This window comes from Geospiza fortis, unplaced genomic scaffold (genome assembly GCF_000277835.1).
Source record: "Geospiza fortis unplaced genomic scaffold, GeoFor_1.0 scaffold424, whole genome shotgun sequence".
In the NCBI taxonomy this organism is placed as follows: Eukaryota; Metazoa; Chordata; class Aves; order Passeriformes; family Thraupidae; genus Geospiza; species Geospiza fortis.
In genome coordinates this window covers 1905913-1924778 of record NW_005054354.1, presented here as the reverse complement: position 1 = coordinate 1924778, position 18866 = coordinate 1905913, and the positions used below count along the sequence as shown (strand labels likewise).

General features: G+C 39.0%; 2 protein-coding genes across 2 annotated transcripts in view; one reads left to right on the top strand and one right to left on the bottom strand.

The window, feature by feature from the left end:
* The first annotated feature begins 2815 nt into the window (after positions 1-2815).
* HBP1 (HMG-box transcription factor 1) lies at positions 2816-16243 on the top strand. Its single transcript, XM_005423513.3, has 10 exons — positions 2816-3003; positions 4093-4327; positions 5112-5244; positions 6042-6153; positions 6273-6385; positions 6733-6889; positions 7443-7587; positions 9869-10198; positions 13454-13595; positions 15142-16243. Exons 1-10 carry the CDS (start codon positions 2835-2837, stop codon positions 15157-15159), a joined length of 1554 nt encoding a protein of 517 aa, XP_005423570.1. The 5' UTR covers positions 2816-2834; the 3' UTR covers positions 15160-16243.
* The window catches only part of COG5 (component of oligomeric golgi complex 5), a 173366-nt gene continuing 170511 nt past the window's right edge, over positions 16012-18866 (bottom strand). The window contains exon 22 of the mRNA XM_005423551.2: positions 16012-17109. Coding sequence (XP_005423608.1) covers positions 16995-17109 — 115 coding nt within the window. The 3' untranslated portion in view covers positions 16012-16994. The remainder of the gene's footprint in view (positions 17110-18866) is intronic.

Here is an 18866-nt window from a genome sequence, read left to right as displayed (position 1 = left end):
ACCCTTTCGCAGCCGCAGTCTTTATTTACTTTTCTCCCAAGTTTATTTTTGTCCCTCAGAAATAGACATGGTTTAATTAATAAAGTCTTTGTTAGCGTTGCCATTTGTTTTAGCGTGACAAATTCACTTGCTTTAAAGCACAAAGTAATAATTTCATTTAGCCTCCAAAGACGGCCGCAGTAATTACAGTCCTGTGAAGCATGGTTCTAGACAACATCTGACACAACAAGTTTTCAACATAAAGTTGAATTTTAAAAAACCTTTACAAGCTAGTTAATGACCAATCTCGTCCATGTTCAAACCACTGAAAGGCTGAGGAGGAGAGAAAGACATGATGTCAAAAGCAGGCTTTAACCAAGTAGAATAAAAAAATTGAAAAGTAAAGTTGGGCACTTGGTTTGTTTTTCTTTGTAATTCTCTTTCAGTTTCATTGTAATTCATTTGTTAGAGGACTTTCTGGCTTTTGTACACAGATGGCTTTGGTTTGGAGAAATTCTTGTGACTTGGAGGAATAATTCATTTCTTAAACAAGTATCTTTCTTGTCAGACTAGCATTTTGTAGCTGTACCTTATCTCTGACCTTCAGAGTGCTGGGATACCAGGACACGGACTTTCAAGTCTTGGCACCTGGCAGGAAGGAAGGAGAAGGTAACATTCTAGAAATCAGTTTGATTCTTCATTTTGGAAGGAAAATGGAAAAGGAAGAGAGGAAAAAATAGAGGGAAAAATAAACCAAACAGCAGGGCAGAAGGAGGGAAAGGAAAGACGTAGATAAGCCAGAAAAACAAGGAGTGGCTTTTCAGAGTTGATTAGTTGGAGATAATCTTCAAGGTCCTGACCTGTACTACTGAAGTCTGGTTTTTCTGTTCAGAAATAACTGAGCTATCTGCTGTTCCGGTGTTCTGTAATTTTACTGTCCCTCATGGGTGACGGGGGTATAAATTTTGTTAAAGATGTTTTCTGGAGGTGAAAATAATGTCACAGATAGTTTGAGTTGTATATTCTCATTTCTGTGACCTTTCTTCTCCAGCTTAAAATCAGAATAAGCCAATGTAGCTTTGTAGTAGTGCCATTTGAGTAGAATCAAACATCTTTTTATGTTTAGCCTGCAAGTTTATATAAGTTTTGCATATATTTGGAAGATTAGAAGATCAGAAGGGTAGAAATTTTCCAGTCAAAATGCTCCTGGATGTAATCCTGTGCAACCTGCTGTGGGTGAACCTGCTTTAGAGTAGAGGGGACTGGACTAGGTGTCTTCCAGAGGTGCCTTCCAAGCCTGTCATTCTGTGATATGAAAATACTGTACTTTTCTCAGCTATTGTTGATATTTCTCTAATGTAGCTTACTTAGTGGACATACATATGGTAGACTTCTCAGGTTTTCTTTCTTATGAACTGTATTTTGCTCTTTTGTGAGAGACTTATGATTATTTTTTCAAGGACACTTCATGAAAGTACAAGCTAATCATGTTATGGTAGCTTTAATTCATCCTCATCTTAAAAAAACAAAGTAGATAACCAAATTACTAAAGATTGGAATAACATTGTTTACCAGGTTTTAGAGACAGTGGTTGTGTAGAATAAGCACACAGTTCTCTGCTGAGGATGATGTAACATAGTGGGTTTGGTATAAACATTACTTTACTAGGATTTGGGGAAATGAAACTGAAGTGAAATCTTCCAGCAGAGGCAACTTTACCTTTCCATTTGCAGCACAGTGAAGGATGTTAGGAGTCCAGTGTGTTTGAGACTCTTCCTGGAGACCAGAGATGGGAAGGGTAGTGGAAAAGGCTTCTGCAGAGACACCAGTGCTGAAAGGGCAGCTGGGAAAATGTGGGCCTGATCTCACAAGGTTGAGGACAGCATTTTTGCTTTCATCTTCATTTTCCAGGTTGTTCCCAGGTTCCTCAAGTCCCTGGGTGTAGCAGCTTGCCTCTGAGAGAGCAAGACACTTCTTTGTGGTAGACGTGGAGCAAGTGAGGGGCAGGCTGGTTCTGTGAGGCATCTGTGCATGAGGCAGTGGGAGCAGATGGGATCCCTCCAGGCCAGTGTCAGTTGTGAGTCACAGAATTGTTGGGTTTGAAGGGACCTTAAAGGTTATCTAGTTCAAGCCCCCTGCTGTGGGCAGGGATGTATTGTGAGAATGGTCTCCAAAAAGCAGTGGATTTGGTGGCAGGATGGCTCCCAATAACTGGAAGAAAGAAAATGTCACACCAGGCTTCAAGGAGGAGGATGTGGGGAAATTACAGACTGGTCAGCATTAGCCTTCAGGTATTTTATTAGGCAAATTCTCCTGACAGCCATGTCCACCCTCTTTGTAAGGCAAGGAGTTGTCTGGAATAGCCAGGACAGATTAGCCAGAATCACATCTTGTCTGACCTATCTGATTGCCTTTTGTGATGGGCTGAGTGGCTTAGGGCACCAAGTGAATGTTGTTCATCTTGGCTTGAGGTGGTTGAGGTAACTCCAGGCTCTTGAAGGCAATGGGCACAGGCTGTGGGAGTTCAAACCTGCATGAGGAACAGCTTCTTTACAGCAAGAGTGGTTACTGGAACAGGGAAGTGCCAGGCAGTCTCCATTCTTCAAGATACTAGAAACTCAAGTGGCCAGGGCCCCAGGTAGCCTCTTGACTTCAGAGTTAGCTCTGTTTTCTGTAAGGATTGTACAAGATTGTGTCTAGACACCCCTAAAATATGCTGTGATATTCAACAGACTAATGAGGATTTAGGGCCCTGGTAATGAAGTAGTATATCAGATGCAACTTAAAACAGTTCACATGTATACAGATTTCTAACCTCTGTCTTTCTAAAGTCAGATACTTTGGAGCATCCTAACATGGTGTGGGAAGTGAAGACAAATCAAATGCCTAATGCAGTTCAGAAACTCCTTCTGGTAGTGGACAAGAGAACTTCAGGGATGAACGAGTCACTGGAGTTGCTGAAGTGTAATGAAAACCTGCCCTCTTCTCCTGGATATGCATCCTGTGATGAGCACATGGAACTTGGTAAATAACAAGATTTTTTCAGAGGAAACCAAATTCTGAAGTTTGTTTTAGATTTCCTATACTGAAATTATTGGAAGCTGATTGAATGAAATTGCGGATTTTTAACTTGGGTAGGGCAGGGAATTGTGACATCTGAAGGTATTTGCAGTCACTTTTCCCTTTAACCCATTTCCAGTTCTGACACACTGGCCTGTTGACTCAAATATGTTCTAGAACTCTGAGCCACAAATTTCTGCTTCTAGTCCCCAGAGGAGCAGGGTTTTTTGGCACAAGAAAAACAAACTGAAAGCTCAAGAGCTCCTCCTAAAGGAATCCTCTTGCTTTAGATCTGCAAATAAAGATTCTGGGATAGAGGAAGATTACTTCAGTTCTTACAGATTGGAGAAAAACAGCATATACCTTAGAAAGTGTCAATATATCTGTGAAATATTAACATATTTCATTTAAATTACAGGCTGATTAAGAATAATGATACTTAGTTACATGACAGCACATAGCACAGATTTCTGTTAACAAGCTGGGATCTTTTCTGTTACTCTGTGTGGGATAGGAGAGGTGTGTATTGTTGATGGGAATTCACCCTACCAGGCTGTATACCCAGTTTTCATAATTTGTTTAATCTGAGTTATTTAACTTTGGTTCCCTGGTGGAAACCTTTTACCTTGAACATGGTCTGATGTTGATTTTTTTTAGTGTCATACCTTCAAGGACAGATTAATTTAGTTGTCTATTGTGGAATGTTTTTGTATTTTAGTAAAGCATGTTGTTTTTGAATAATACTGCAGTATAGTTCTGTGTAAACTGGTAAATCTAGTAAAAAACTTTAAAATCAGAACTACATTTTTATTTAGTTACCTAATTTTTTCTTAAATTTCTTGTATAATCAACTAGAGATGTTACTATGTCTGTGGCCATTTTTATGAACAGGGTTTGTGAAATGTGGGTGGTTGCCATGTAAGAAAACAAAATTACTTTATTGTGGTTCCTTTTTTTTCCTTTTTTTTCACCAAATTTGCAAGATTTTATGTCAAATTGAGTAGACAGCGAAGAATTGAGTATAATTATGGTAATTTGTGCATTTGTTTGTAGATGATCTTCCTGAATTACAGGCTGTGCAGACAGATTCTACCCCACCTGCACTTTTTCAGCTTGGTGCTGATGTTTCACATCAGGAATGTTCAAGGCCTTCATGGAGCCAACATACCTCAAACAGCAATCCAGAAAATGCTTATTCTTGTGAGAATGGGGTGAACTGGTTGACAGAATTAGCAAATATAGCCACAAGTCCTCAGAGCCCTTTGATGCAGTGCGCTTTTTATAACAGGTACTGACACTCATTTCAATGTTGAACTATAGAGATTAATAATGCTGTTTCCAAAATATTCCCTTCACTCTTTTCACCCTCTGATTTTGAACTGGAGCCCTATTGTTTGGTCTTTTTATTTGTTCTGTGAAAGTATGCACAGAACTCATCTCAGAGCCTGGTGCAAAAGCTGCTTAGGTTCCAGCCCTGAATGACATAGGATGATGTAAAGACTTTGCCTATCCACAGCAGGCTCACAAATTATGGACATTTACCTCATGTGAAGCAGCAGATAAAAACTGAGAGGAATTTCTTACATTAAATTCTTAAAGCTTTCTAGTGCACAGACTTCAGATTTATTTTTTTTTAAACAGCTACTTGGAAATCTAATGCAATGTGTATTTTAGTAGTGATCTTTGTGATCTTTAAATTCTGTAAGGCTGTGAGCAGCAAGTGTGGGATCTTGGAAATCACTGGGCTTCACTTCTTATTGTACAGCTTTTCTTAGGTTTTTAATCAGAAAATTTGTAAAAACTTCAACATTGTGCTAAGGAGATGCCACTGTGGAAATAATACTGTCATTTGGGTGCTACATAGAACCTATGCAGGAGTTATGCTAAGCATTGTCTTTGCCTGAGCTCGTGCCCTTTAATCATCCTGTTGGAATACTAGTGTGTGGGAGGTTTGTTTGGTGTTCAGCTCATGCAAACAGAAATATTTGCAATAAAAGCATTTTAGAGTAATGGCAGCAAAGTCTCATGTTATCTTAATCTGAGATATTTTAAAATATATGTTTCTGTTGTAGATCATCTCCTGTTCGCATAATAGCAACAAGCAAAAGTTTACATTCCTATGCACGTCCTCCACCAGGATCTTCAAACAGTGATCCTAACTTCTCCAAGAATGATGTGGATGAAACACCAGTCAGACATGAAAGGGTGAGTTGTTCTGAAACATTTTAAAAGAAACATGTATACATTTTAAAATAAACATGTATGAGCAATGGGTTAAGTTTTTTTACAAGGGAAACTAGCTTAAAAAAATCTGTTTAGTGTTAATACTACTGCTATTTAAGCTAGATTTTCTGTTACTTTTCTCTTTACCACACACAGTAGGCTTGTAGTGCTACTTTGTATTTTTTGTGACGAAAACACTTTCTAAGAAAGCTCTGCTTCTATTGTGATTCCTTCTACAGCAAGCTTTAAAAAATTGTTATCTCATTTGATGTCTCAAAAGGAAATATGGATCCCTCTCCTTTGAGATGCACAAAGCCTGTCAGTCCTGTGTCTCCTTTTCCCATTTATTAATTGGTATCTGAAATTTGTCTGTTAACAACAGTGAATTTTCTCCAGGGATTTATCTACAACTGCCTTGAGCCTACAGCTTTCCAGTAACTGGACCATAGAGTAATGTGCTTTAAATGGTTCTGTAGATGACTAAGGAATGATGAGGTGTAAAATACTTACAAATGAACATAAGATAATCCATTGAGATGAAATGAATCTCAGAGAATGAAACCCAAAAATGTCAGGATGCATCTCAGAAAAGGAGATGAAAACAATCCATTCACATTTATTGCACTCCTTTAATCTTTGTCTTCATGTTACATTCCTATTAGTATTTAAGGCAAAATGATGCCACAAGTGAAAATATAGATTGTCTTAAGACATATAAGACCAGTCCTAAAATGGTCTGCAGTAAAATACCAACACCATTTTGCTTTTTTTTTTAATAGGCAAATAGTGAATCAGAATCTGGCATTTTCTGCATGTCATCACTTTCAGATGATGATGATTTAGGATGGTGCCATTCCTGGCCCTCAACTGTCTGGCATTGTTTTCTAAAAGGTAAAATAGCGTGTTTCATGAAATAAGTATTTGTTTTATCTTGTAGTTTTTTTTTCCTTGTAGCACAGACTTTTTTAACTACCACTAACATTCTTTTTTTCCTTGAAAAAATCTGTTAGGCTCTCGCTTGTGCTTTCATAAAGGACGCAATAAAGAATGGCAGGATGTTGAAGAGTTTGCAAGATCTGAAAGCTGTGGAAAAGAGGAAAATCTCCCAGCCAGTCCTTACAAGGTAATTGTTAGTTCTGACAAACTCACTGCAATACCTGTAGCAAATACTTTGTTTCTTACATTACCCCTGTGCCTTTAATTACTGTCTCAGGAAAATAAGTTGACATTAATATTGTTTAGAGCTGATCACTCTGCTGTTTGTGGATCTCACAGAAAGGCACTTGAACTGAATTCATTTATGTATATTTTGAATGTATGTTATCTTTATATATTTCTAGCTAGATAGAAACACAAATTAGAATATTGTTATTTTTTAATACTATCTATGATGATGAGTATACACCTAGAGTATGCACAGGTATATGCTTTTCTTGGGGGAAATTTTTTGAACTGTATGTGTGTTAACAGGACTATGGTTCCAATGGTTTGAAGTTGATTTCTCATGAAGAAAGCATTTCCTGTGGTGAGTCAGTGCTGAAGCTGACTTTTGATCCTGGCACAGTGGAGGATGGCTTGCTTACCGTAGAATGCAGACTCGATCATCCATTTTATGTTAAAAATAAAGGTATGAAATACCTCAAGTACACTTGGTTGCATATTAAAATATTCTCAGAATGTGACTGCAGATTTTGTTGGCATCTCATATTGTTCATGAAAGTGATAAAAGTTGTGGTGTAGAAACAGTTTACTATCTTTGTAAAGTAATCCAGAATATGAACAAACAAAAAAAACCTGTAAAGCCGTAAAGCTCCTGGAATACTGCCTATCTCATAAGGAAAGAGTTCATTGAATATATCAATGGAGCTCAGAAAGCAGAAAGACTGGGGTGGGGGAGACAGGAAAACTGCAAATAAGGGAAGCTTTTCTCACTTGCTAAAAATGGAACTTCTGATGGTAAAAGTCTCTTTTTTGCTAGAATGAGATTTTATTTGAGATAAAAAGAAACTGTTTGCAGTAAGAATTCCCTAAGTAAGAGTTTCTGATTTTTCTTTTGTGTGAAAGAAACTACATCAGAACATTTTTATAAAATTATGTAATTTCAAGATATAGGATTGCTCCTATAAAGATCTGGAGAGATTGTCTGGCCGTTTGTCTAATTTAACTCTTTACCACTTCAGGTTGGTCATCTTTTTATCCAAGCTTGACTGTGGTACAGCATGGCATTCCATGCTGTGAAATGCATCTTGGAGATCTGTGTCTACCTCCTGGACACCCTGATGCCATTAACTTTGATGATTCAGGTGTTTTTGATACATTTAAAAGGTAATTTTTGGATAAAGTGGCCTCAGTGGTTCTTGTATTTAATGAGTAGGCACCTTAAGTCTGGAAGAATTTGAAGCATTATATAGAATAAAGAGAGAATAGTTTTGGCAATACAAGAAAAATGATAGGGGAAAATTATTACTCAGTACTAGGAAAGCTGTGTAATTATGTGCTCTGCTAAGCTGCAAAGTAGTGCCTTGGAGTGAAATAACTTTTTAGCCTCTTTTTATGATAGTTCAAGGCAGATTAGATAAAGCAGTAAACATATATATATTGTCTTTGTAAATTCTCTAGGTAAAGTGGATTATGTTTGAAAAACCTAGTACAGTTTTCTGACAATAGTATGTCTGCCAGCTGTTATCTCATGCTTCATATGCAACAATGCATCTGAATTAGCTGAATAGTTTCTTAGTGGTAAATGCATGTGCAGTGGCTCTAGAATACAGTATGTTCATAATATTATTAATTTTGTGTATTCTGTTTTTTGGCATTCTTTTTATTATATCAAACTTACTAACTTCAGAGTTTGATTCACTTTGGGGCTTACCTGAGCTAGAACTTTGACCAGATAACCTTCAGAGGTCCTGTTCAACATAAATTACTCTTAAGAGTCTAAGGAAATAATAAAGATTTTTCCATATTATTTTGAGATTTTAAGGTTTAATAAAATCCATCTTTTCCTATGATGTTAGTGTCTTTTTAGTATCTGTTTTTAATCTAGTTGCACTTTGGTTTTTTACAACAGAAAAAAAGGAATTTAAGATGCTTTTTGCAGTTCAAGCCCTGAGAGCTCTTTTATGATTTCAGTCTGGCATAGAACAAGTTCAGATTGCTTGGCTTCACTCACTTGCTGTCTGGGCATTTTTCTTAACTCCTGATTACTCCAAGTTAGCTGTTAGAATCATGGTAGCTACATCTCACTGAAAAATCTGCATTTCTGGCTCCTTACTAATTTGCAGCCTAGCTGAATACTGCCTTGTACTTCAAGTTCCTTGTCTTTCTGGGCAGAAGGGAGTGACTGAGTAAGGAGCATGCAGCAGCTGCAGCTGTGATAACAGGACAGAAGAACTAAAAACAAAATTCTGTTTGGTGTTATGGAAAGGAGATTAGGAATAGGAAGGGTGCTGGCCTGTTGCAGAACAGAGGTCCTTTCTCCTTATCTTGTGACAGCCTGCAAGATGGTCATTATCTCTTCCTTGCTGCTTTGTACTCTCCTGATGAGGGATGGTGGAGGCCACTCGTTGGGCTCCACTCTTCTGTGTGGTTCTGTCCCACAGAGGAGCTACCTTTGCAGAGAGGGGCTGGACTGCCACACGCAGCATTTCCTTGCTAATAGTTCTACTTGGTGTTCACAAAAAAGCTCTTCAAAACCCTTATTTTGGCCATAAATCATGCAACTATAGGCACGCTGAGCAATAGGTAAGAGGAGCCTTAGCATATATACCTTCTATGTTTATCTTGTGGTGGTAACTTAGTGGTTCAGATGTATGATAGTAGTAGCCCCTTTCCAAGAGTGTTTCTCCCCCCTGGAGATGGTAACAGTCTGTGGTGTAAAACTACTTCTTTAGTGATTAGAAGTTAATTGCAGTCATTGGTCAGCTAAAAATTGCAAGAGTTTGTCGTATTTGGAGGTCTGAATTTTATGGAAACAGGTCACCTAAGCTGTTTAAATACTTGAGGAGGAATGTCGCGGTTTTGTCACTAGAGGGCGGGCGTTTGTCAGCACAGCATCAAATAGTGCCAAGTCACGGGGCTCTGCGCAGGGCTTTAACCTCCCCGGAAAGTTTGTGTGTAAAATAGTCTGTATTCAACTGCCCAGAGAAGTTATTTGACTGAAGTGAATATAATATAATTTATTTTAATGTAATGGTTTCATATTTGCCATTAGTGCAAGTGAACTCTTTGCATTTCTTTCCTTTCTGTACCTGTCATTCACTGATCAAGTTTGATTTATGGTAATGACACAAGCAGAAAGAAAAAAGTGTGTTTAAAAAGAGAATGAAGTTTTAAGACATAGTATAGTTAACAGATACATAGCTGAGGAAAGTACATAGCAGAACATGGAAAGTTGCAGTCTTCATCACACTGAAGAAAATACTCACCTGCCAAAGTCTTGTAGTTTTTTGTTTTTCACGCTGACATCCACATCGAGCACAAATCATTAAGTCACACAAAAAAGGACAAAATACTAGAATTGTAGTAAAACTGAAGAGTGAACAGATACTTAGGTGTTTTACATGAACATTTCTGGATGGCCTTATGATGTGTCTCTTCCCTGCAGTTACGATTTCACCCCGATGGACTCCTCTGCAGTGTATGTGCTCAGCAGCATGGCTCGCCAGCGCCGCGCTTCGCTCTCCTCTGCGGGAGCAAACAATCAAGATGCTGAGAGATCAGAATGCAGTAGTAAAAACTGTGCCTCTGCTGCATCGTCGCATCTTCCCTCCAATCCTTTGTACAGCAAAGCTGGCAAAAGCCACAGCTCAGGGACTGCAAGTACTGTGAGTGCCACTTCTCCAAACAAGTGCAAAAGACCAATGAATGCCTTCATGCTTTTTGCCAAAAAATACAGAGTTGAATACACTCAGATGTATCCAGGGAAAGACAACAGGTAATGATACAAACTGTAGTTTTGCTGTTACTGGTGAGTTAGAAGAGTATCTGTGTCCCACTTTAAGATTTAAATAGGCTAAATGTTGCATTTGAAATAAAATGTATGTATTGTTTTAAGAATAAGTTTTGAAAGATGTTAGCATAAAGGGTGGTTTATGGGTGGACTCAGAATATTTTCAGTACTTGGTGAACTCGATACAAATAATTTTTGGCAAACTTACCTTCTGATAAAACATTGGGATAAAACAACTGATACATGTATGCGTGCACTGGCAGAGGCACAAATACAGAGCCGTTGTTGTTTACAGTGATGAGGTGCTCTGCTCGTGTGCTGTAATGGAAAAAAGGGAGTTTCTGATTCTTCTAATTAAGTCTTGACGTATTATTGCAAATTGGTCCTGAAGTTGCAAGCATTTATTTCCAGTCTGTATATCGTGTTGAAGAGTGGAGTACTGATCAGTTAGGATATCTCAAAGATCATCATCCAGACAGCACATTGCTAAATTTTTCTTGCCCTAAAGGCATTCAGCGATCTGGAAATTTGCAGGAAGAATTGTATGACTGTGTTTAGGGGATGAGTCTTAGTTTGTTCTTTTGTTCTTAATCTCTAGCCTGTTTGCTTTTAAACATTTTTTTATTAAGATTTCCATGACGTATATTTTAAGTAATATTTGGTGCTAATTGTGCATATGTAAATAGAAACCGAAACACAGGAACATGGACTGATCTTACAATCAGATTTTTTACTGTATGTAATCTTATAAAAACTGTTACTGTAAAAATTGCATTGTGACATAAAAATTCTTGAACTAAATCTGGTAAAAATTAAAGTTGGCAGGGCTTTGAAGGGGGTTTTACTATTTTATAATGTTCTAATAAGGAGGCTGTAACTGGTGCTGAAATACAGAATCCTGCCAAACAATCCCAGCCAGTCTTGTGTGTCCTGACAATGATGTTGTGTAATGTTTATAGTAAGTTCAGTGAAGCAGATCTGCTGCCTTCACACTGATTGCAACTATCAATGAGAAATGGAACAGAATGTCAGCCAGGAAAGTTTATGATGGTTATAAATTTAGTTGAAAATGCTGATTTCAAATGGATGCAGTGAACTGAAGCTGTGGCTGCATGGATGTGAAATATTTCAGTGAGCAAGCAGGACAGTGAGCAGGTTTACCTTGAAGGAAAGAGATGACAAAGTTACAAGTATGGTTCAAAATGCACTGCTCACTGTCCTGCTTGGGAGGCAGTGCAGTTTTTGGCTGCAGTTCCATGGCATCCATAAAACACAGGGTGGCAGAAATAGCATTAGTGATAATTGATACAGGCATTCAGCTACTGTCACTCAAGTGTTGCTGAGGCAGTCATTAATTTAGCTGCAGGGAGGCAACTCTCATGTTTTTTAAGTGTAAGTTTGTGTCATTTTCAGATTACTGTATAGAGCTTACAACATAGTAGCCACTTCTGTACAGTGGGGTTCTTATGTTTACTGCTGTTATTTCCTTATGGGAGTAAGAAAGTACAGAACTTGAGGTATTCTGAGTTAAATGGCCTGTTCTGAGACAAATCAGCTGAAGGCATGTCAGCAAGAGAGTGAGCTTGTAAACATTCAAAGCACAAGTCAAGAGTCACACAGTACTTAAATGGACTGCACGATCATGTTTGAAAATCTGGTGTTAGGGCTGCACTTGTTTATTTTCTGGATACTTTTCACTGTAACCATAGTTGAAATTGATTGTGTGTTCAGAAATTCTTTGAGTAGTGGACCTTCTATGAGGGAAATTGTATTTTTGTTTAAAAGATTTCATGGTGCATCTCTATTTGGGAAGGCAACGGCTTTTACAGCAGACCTGCTCTCTCTGGGTCACCGTGTTCTGTCCTGAGGGTGTGAGTGATCCAGTACAAGCTGGTAACCCAGAGCAGCCAGGTTTCTGGTGATGTGCCTCTGGATACTGTCAGAAGATGAAAAATCTGCTAAGTAAACTGGGTATGTTTGCTTCTGATGACAGACCAAAGATTCCGGTTCTCAGTTTGGATAGAAAAACAGAAATTCCACTGCCAAAGAGACAGGCTGTGCAAATGGGTTTGATGGTGATGGGATGTGGTGTCCCCTGGAGGAGTTTGCCCTAAGGAGTCATCAGAGCACAGGGCAGTGCAGGCTCAAGGGCTGTCTGGGCACTTTGGGATGTGGTCCCTGAGTGCTCTGCAGCTCACAGACACCTGAACAGCACCACTCAGCCTTGCAGGAGTCAAATCCATTTTTTTTCAGTGATGCAGAACAGCACTCAGGATTGCTGAGTGTGCCATGTTATGGAAAACAGTTGGTGACACTGTAATTGTCTTGATTCTGTTTGAATATCTTCACTGCCAGCAAGGAACTTCATTAATAGGAGAAAGAAAAGGACTTAGTTGTGTCCACCTTTTTCTTAGAGCCAGCCACAGAACTCTCATTGCTGTAACCTGAAGCCAAAGTACAAACCACTCAGTAGCTTTAATAGTCATTGATAAAAGAGCTGTTGTTTAGAGATTTTCATTCAGCTAAAAGACAGAGTTAAAGCTTTAATGGGATATTGATTCAACATTTGGGAGTGAAGTTAAGCAATATGGAAGGCTAGTACAGGGAAATGTTGTCAAAAGACCTAGAATTTGTAAGGAAAGGAATTAATTCAGTTTCTGGAAATGGTGATAGATGTATTAGAACAAATGGTTCCATTTGCACAGGAATGGGTACATATCAGTATGTTCCACACAGGATGGATTAAAGGTGGAAGAAGCTACAGATATTGATTAAATAGACATGGGGACTTGCAGTTAATCAAATATTTGGCTGAGGTCATATTCAGTTCATTGCTCTAATTATTAGAGAACATATTTTCAGCAAATCTGTCATATGATCTTCTAGTATGAAAGTAGAGCAAAACAAATGTGAGTTACCATTTGGTGATGGTTTTTGTAACATCTCTATTTTGCTGGTTTATGCCAGTTGCTGTATGTACACCCTTTGAAATGTTAAAATGTGCACTGACCCATTCTCAGCTAACACAGAAGTCTCAGCTGTTTAACTACTAAAAGAACTATGAGAAGATAATCACAAATATGATTATTTCAATTTTTAACATATAGCTGATTTCTTCTTTGTGTGTTAATTCCATATTTAACTCACATATTTTTTAAAGTCCTCAGATAAAAACAAAAAAAAAATATCCTGGTATTTCCTATCACTGTCCTGACTGTACTGTAAACATTTATCTTGCAGAGCCATAAGTGTGATACTTGGCGACAGGTGGAAGAAAATGAAAAATGAGGAAAGAAGGATGTACACACTAGAAGCCAAGGCCTTGGCAGAGGAGCAAAAGCGTTTAAATCCTGACTGTTGGAAAAGAAAACGAACGAATTCTGTATGTTTGTGAAGCAATCTTTTTCATCATGCTGTTACATGTGTTCAGATGGGTGGCTACAGTGTGTTTTGTTCAGAATAAGCTACTTTCTTAGTAGCTGAAACCTTCATTTACTCCCTGTGTTGTGTAACCTGCTTTTGGCAGTTTGGCAGGAGACAGATCAGGAGAGGGTCTGTGTGAATATTTTATGAGAGTTCTGAGGATTCTGTTGTACTGAAAGTTAGTTTGCTTGTGAAATGTAAAGGAAGGGCACGTGGTCTTTTGCTTTGAAGTGAGTTCATAAGGTTGTACCTGAACTTTTTTATCTTCCATAAAAGCTTTTTCTTTACCTTTTCCTAGTTTTCTTCCTGATAATTTATATCAGCATATATGAAGATATTGAAAAAGCAAAATAATTTTCCCCTGTGAATATCTTTCATTTATTAGTCTGTACAATTGTAAAATAAATACAGTAGATAACACTACTGCTGTAGGAAAGGAAATTGTTTTCTACTTTGTAGAAAGCCATCAATATAAGAGTCTGTAGCAATGTATTAGTAGGTGGGGGATGTATTAAGAAAGAGAAGGGCTTTAAAGCTGAAACATAATGTAAAGCAAACATCAAAAAAAGGAGTTTCCGCTTGTTCAACTAGAAGAGTAGGTTGGAAGGAAAGATCCACTGGGGTGCATAGAGTGCTTGCCAAGTTCTTCCATTTCATGGCTGGGTAGGGGCTTGAAGGGTGGTGTGGACTTCATCTACACGGTTGTGAAACCATCCATGTGGTGTAATATTTCATCCTCAAGTTACCCTTGTCCTTTGATGTGTAAATGAGCTTTTTTCTCAAGAGCATATGCAAGTGTTGCCTTAAGACTAAATAAGAAATGCTCCAACACTGAGTTGCTTCTTTCTGCTGCACATATTTTGTGCAGTTCCCAGTCCCTTGCTGCAGAAGGTTCCACCAAATCCCAGCTGCTAGGAACAAGCTGTTTTTCTGCTCACTGCATTCTATTTTAATCAACAGTGACAGCTTCTGTTACATTTCCTTGTGGGTTTAGTTAAAATAATATTATTTATTTATTCTGCTCTTACGCTACTGCAGTTTTGAGCTTTGGGTGGTGAGATCACAGGCTCACCTGTGAGCCTCAAGCAGCTCAGAGGCGTTTGTGTGTAGCTGAGTAGTGATGGGTTTGCCTCAGTAAGGCTTTCCTGCCCTGCCTTGTGGTAGGATTTTCCTTGTCCCTACAGTCTTCAGGCCAAGAGAACAGGATCTGTAGAAGCCATTTCCTCACTGTTACAGCAGGAAATACCCTTTGTAATTGTTCCAGTTCAGTGAACTGAGCTGTTTGCAGTCTGGTAACCTTACTCTGTAATGACAGTGGGCTTCAGGCTGTGACACAGAAGTCAGGATGGTCTTTTGATGATCAGGGAATAAAACTGTCTGCTTTGGCCTTTTTGTTTTCTTCTGAGTAACTGACCAATGATTAGAAATACTCGTTTACTTTGAAAACAAGTGTTGGGCCCTTTGCTTGGTAATCACTAATCTGGTTTTCTCTTCTCTTTTCTCAGGGCTCACAACAGCATTAAGCCAGAATGTTCCTGTTAACTCTGTATTTACATAATGGCTGTTGCTTGATGGCGAGAAGATGCAAGAGCAAGGTCTTACTCTTTGTTGTGACTTTGTGTGACCATAAAATACTGGCACCATCATGGAAATGATCTGAGCGCAGATTTGCTTTTTACAATAGAACATTAAGTAAGCTAAAAACTATCAGCATTTTAAACCAAATTGCCTTATTTTTCTTCCAAACTTCATTATGTATCAGGTAATATAGGCTTGAAAATGGATATCCTGTGGTGCTAAAGTACTTTAGAAAGAGGCGAAGGAGATATGTATAAATGTTTATTTTTAAAAGAAAATGTACAAAAAGGGGAATTTTAAAATATGTAACAGCTGTTTATATACATTGATTCTTATTGCTGATTAATATGTATTGCACAACTGTATTATTAATTGCAATTCTGGGGCCTGGGATGTTCTGAAATGGCAAAGTGTATTATCGGCTTCCAGCTTCCCAGCCTGCCCTGCTGCCAGCAAGTTACCAGAACGTGGGAATGGAGGGTGTGGTGTGATGTAGCAAGGGAGCTGCTGCTTGGGATGCCACTTAGAAAACTTGTAGCCACAAGGGAGATATTTTTGCATCAGCTGGCACTAGTTAGAGCTGTCATTTTGTGGTGGAAACAATGGCCCGGACAGGATGAAACAAATAAATAGCGTTATCTCAAGAAAAGTGGTGCTGTTGATATCATCACCATCATAGTTATAACTCTGTGTTTTGTCTTTGCCACATATTCTACAATATTTTATTTTGCCATAAGACATCTTTATGGTGGGGGCAAACTTTGCACTTAACTATATGTGCAACACTTGCACTTTACTTTTTTTTCTCCTCCAACTGTCTAAAATTAGAGCAGCTGCGTTAGGATTACAATTGCTTCTGCTGTGAACATTTACAATCATGGCTTTTCCTGTACTAAACAGCTGTGCGTTGGTTTTTTTTAAGAATCACAACTGTAAATTTCAGTTTATGACACATCTACATGATGTTGCCCCTAAGATTTTTGCACACTATATTCTTGTATATTATTTCAAATAAATCCATTAAAATTTGGTGTTGTGTATTTTATAAAATGAAGAAGACTAATCATGAAGTCAGCCCTGCAGCAATGAGCACATTCTGCATGGAAGTCTCTACATGAACCCATCCAAAGTATATTTTAATGCTTTACCATTAGGAAGCTAGTGAAAAAATTCAAATACTATTTTCAGGATTGGATAGTTAATGTTCTTTATTACAGTTTAAGCAAGAAGAGTTGAAATCAATATAAATTATTTCTAAGCAAATAGCAGTGCAATAGAGAAGCATTTAGGTTAGTTATAAATATTTTTCCTTGTGTTAAAATTAGTGATTTTTAGATGGAAACTGATGATTCAAACATTTCAAAAGTACAATTTTCTGAATACGGCTAAAATGTATTCAACTGTTTAAAACTCTACTTGTAGGAAAAGAGCTGCTTCCTTATTTGAGATATTCAGCAATTACACTGTAATATTTGAGTTCTAATTTTATACTGTTCTAAATTCAAAAGGAATGCTTAAGAATGTTTCAATTAGATGTAGACTTACACCACATAAAAGTTGTACAATTTCCTTGTAATATTTCTGTATAAGTAAGTTCCTGTGATGTGAACATAAAGCAAGAAGACAGAAGTTTCAGACATAAAGTAGGTAAAGGTTTCACTGTAAAGCTGATGTACTCGGGGATAATTTACATGAACAGTGAGTACCCATGTGGCACCAAAGCCCCCAGCTGTGTTACCATCAACTCCCTGGTGTGACAGCCTTGTCCATCCAGGTGTGCTCACTGAAGGGTTGACATGGCTTTCTGCAGCAGCTGAACCATTATGGGATAGACTGGTGCAAACTCCTTTCCCTCTCTTGTTCTCACTGATTGAACATAAGCTTCCAGTGCACCACTAAAAAAAAAAAAAAAAAGTAAAGTAGCTAAAGCAATTAAGTACTGTAAATTCAGGATCTGCAACAGAATTTAATTGCCTTCTTCCCTCCTGCAAAATTTTCCTCAGATGGTCCTACTTGTCTGAGGAAGGAAGTGAACAAGGAAGGCATTGCAAAGCTCTATATAATTGTTCCATGATCTTCATCTCCTTTCTTGCATGTTTGAGGAGCAAACAAGTTAACATTTAAATAAGCAGCAGCATGTTGCAGATGGCTTGAAATGACAGCTCTGACGCACAGACTCGGGCTCAGTGCTGCACTGGTAACCTTTAGAGAGGGAGAGAATAATCTCCAGCTGCTGCAGACGCTGAGAGTGCAACTTCCAGCAGGAAAGGTGGGGCACTGGTCAGCACCCACCGTGCCCTGAGGAGATTCCTGGCACAGCCTTTGGAACTCCCATCTTGGTCCTCAAGAAATGCTGCACTAACCCCAGAGAGGGCTTGGGCAAGGCACGGCCTGGCTCTCTTACACATTGTCACAGGATGTCACACATGGAATCATCATGTGGGAACTGCGCAAATAAACATTGCAAAGCTAAAAGGGGTGACTGTGGTGATGCTTTACAACACAGGGTCACCTTCAGTCAACATTCTAGTACACAGTATTGTTGAGTGACAGCATATTTGTAAAACAAACACTGTAAGTGCTCATCTGTTGAGATTCCAACTTACTAATTCATTAAGTAGGCCAAGCTAGCGCTGCCACATTTAAATATAGCTTTGAATATAATTTTCTCCTCCTTTTCTGCTTCTATTTCTTCATGTAACTGATACAATCATCTTGGAGTTTCCTTCTAAAATTCGCTTATATTTGTGCTATTTGCAGCAAAACTGTGACATTAAGAAAATGCACAAACAACAGACCCCATTTCAAGTGGAGACTAATAGAGCTCCTGGTATGTGGCTGTTCCTTTTCTAATACAGATTGTCACCACAGTGCTTCCAGCCCCCAGGGTCACTGAGCAGGGAGTGGATCTGGGTTTTGTCTCATGCCTTCCTTTCTGGGAGTGCAGGATGCACCAGCACAGCTGCTCTGCCAGCCAGGGAGCCCGCTGGCTTTCAGTTACATGGCAGGAACATTCCCAGTCCCACTGGGAGAAGGCAGATGGTTGTTGTGCACATCTGGTGAAGGGGTGGGGGGGCACAGGGGTCAATGGAGACAGTAACACAGAGCAACCACAAAGCTGTGCCTATAAATACACACCCACTGCTGTAGGATGGTGGGCTGTGCAGGCAGAGCTGTATTTATGTTTACTGCTCCCTCCAACAAACAAGCCTTTGGCGGAACCCTGCGTTCCTGCACTAAGAGTTCACGGATTGGAAGGCAGAACTGCTCCCCGGTATGTGCCTGCTGGCAGCTGGCAGCAGTAGGCAGTGAATCAGGCAAGGCTTAAGGAAAGCAGAAGGACTGAAGAGTGATATTCAGCCCATGTTTCACACACAGAGGCTTCTCCTGTCATAAGATGGTAAGAGAGGAGCAGCCGAGATCCCTGTGTGATGCTGCAGCTCTGGGAAGCCTCAGATGAGCCCATCAAACCTGACAAAGCAGAGGAGATGCAGGGTCACAGTACACTTGGGTGCCTGTGAGTAAAGCTGCTGCTACCTCAGCAAGGGCTTGGCCCTTCCTCAATGACTTGTGTCAGAGCATGGCTGGGAACTTCCAGCAGAGCTCATTTATCAGCAAGTGGAAGATGCTCCCGAGGCCAAGAGCCTGTGCT

What these genes read in the sequence shown, in the direction of transcription:
- HBP1 (XM_005423513.3), top strand. Translation starts at nt 2,835, where the DNA reads ATGGTGTGGGAAGTGAAGACAAATCAAATGCCTAATGCAGTTCAGAAA. An exon ending in CAGTGCGCTTTTTATAACAG is followed by an intron (nt 4,328 to 5,111) that starts GTACTGACACTC and finishes TTTCTGTTGTAG; the next exon opens with ATCATCTCCTGTTCGCATAA. An exon ending in CACCAGTCAGACATGAAAGG is followed by an intron (nt 5,245 to 6,041) that starts GTGAGTTGTTCT and finishes TTTTTTTAATAG; the next exon opens with GCAAATAGTGAATCAGAATC.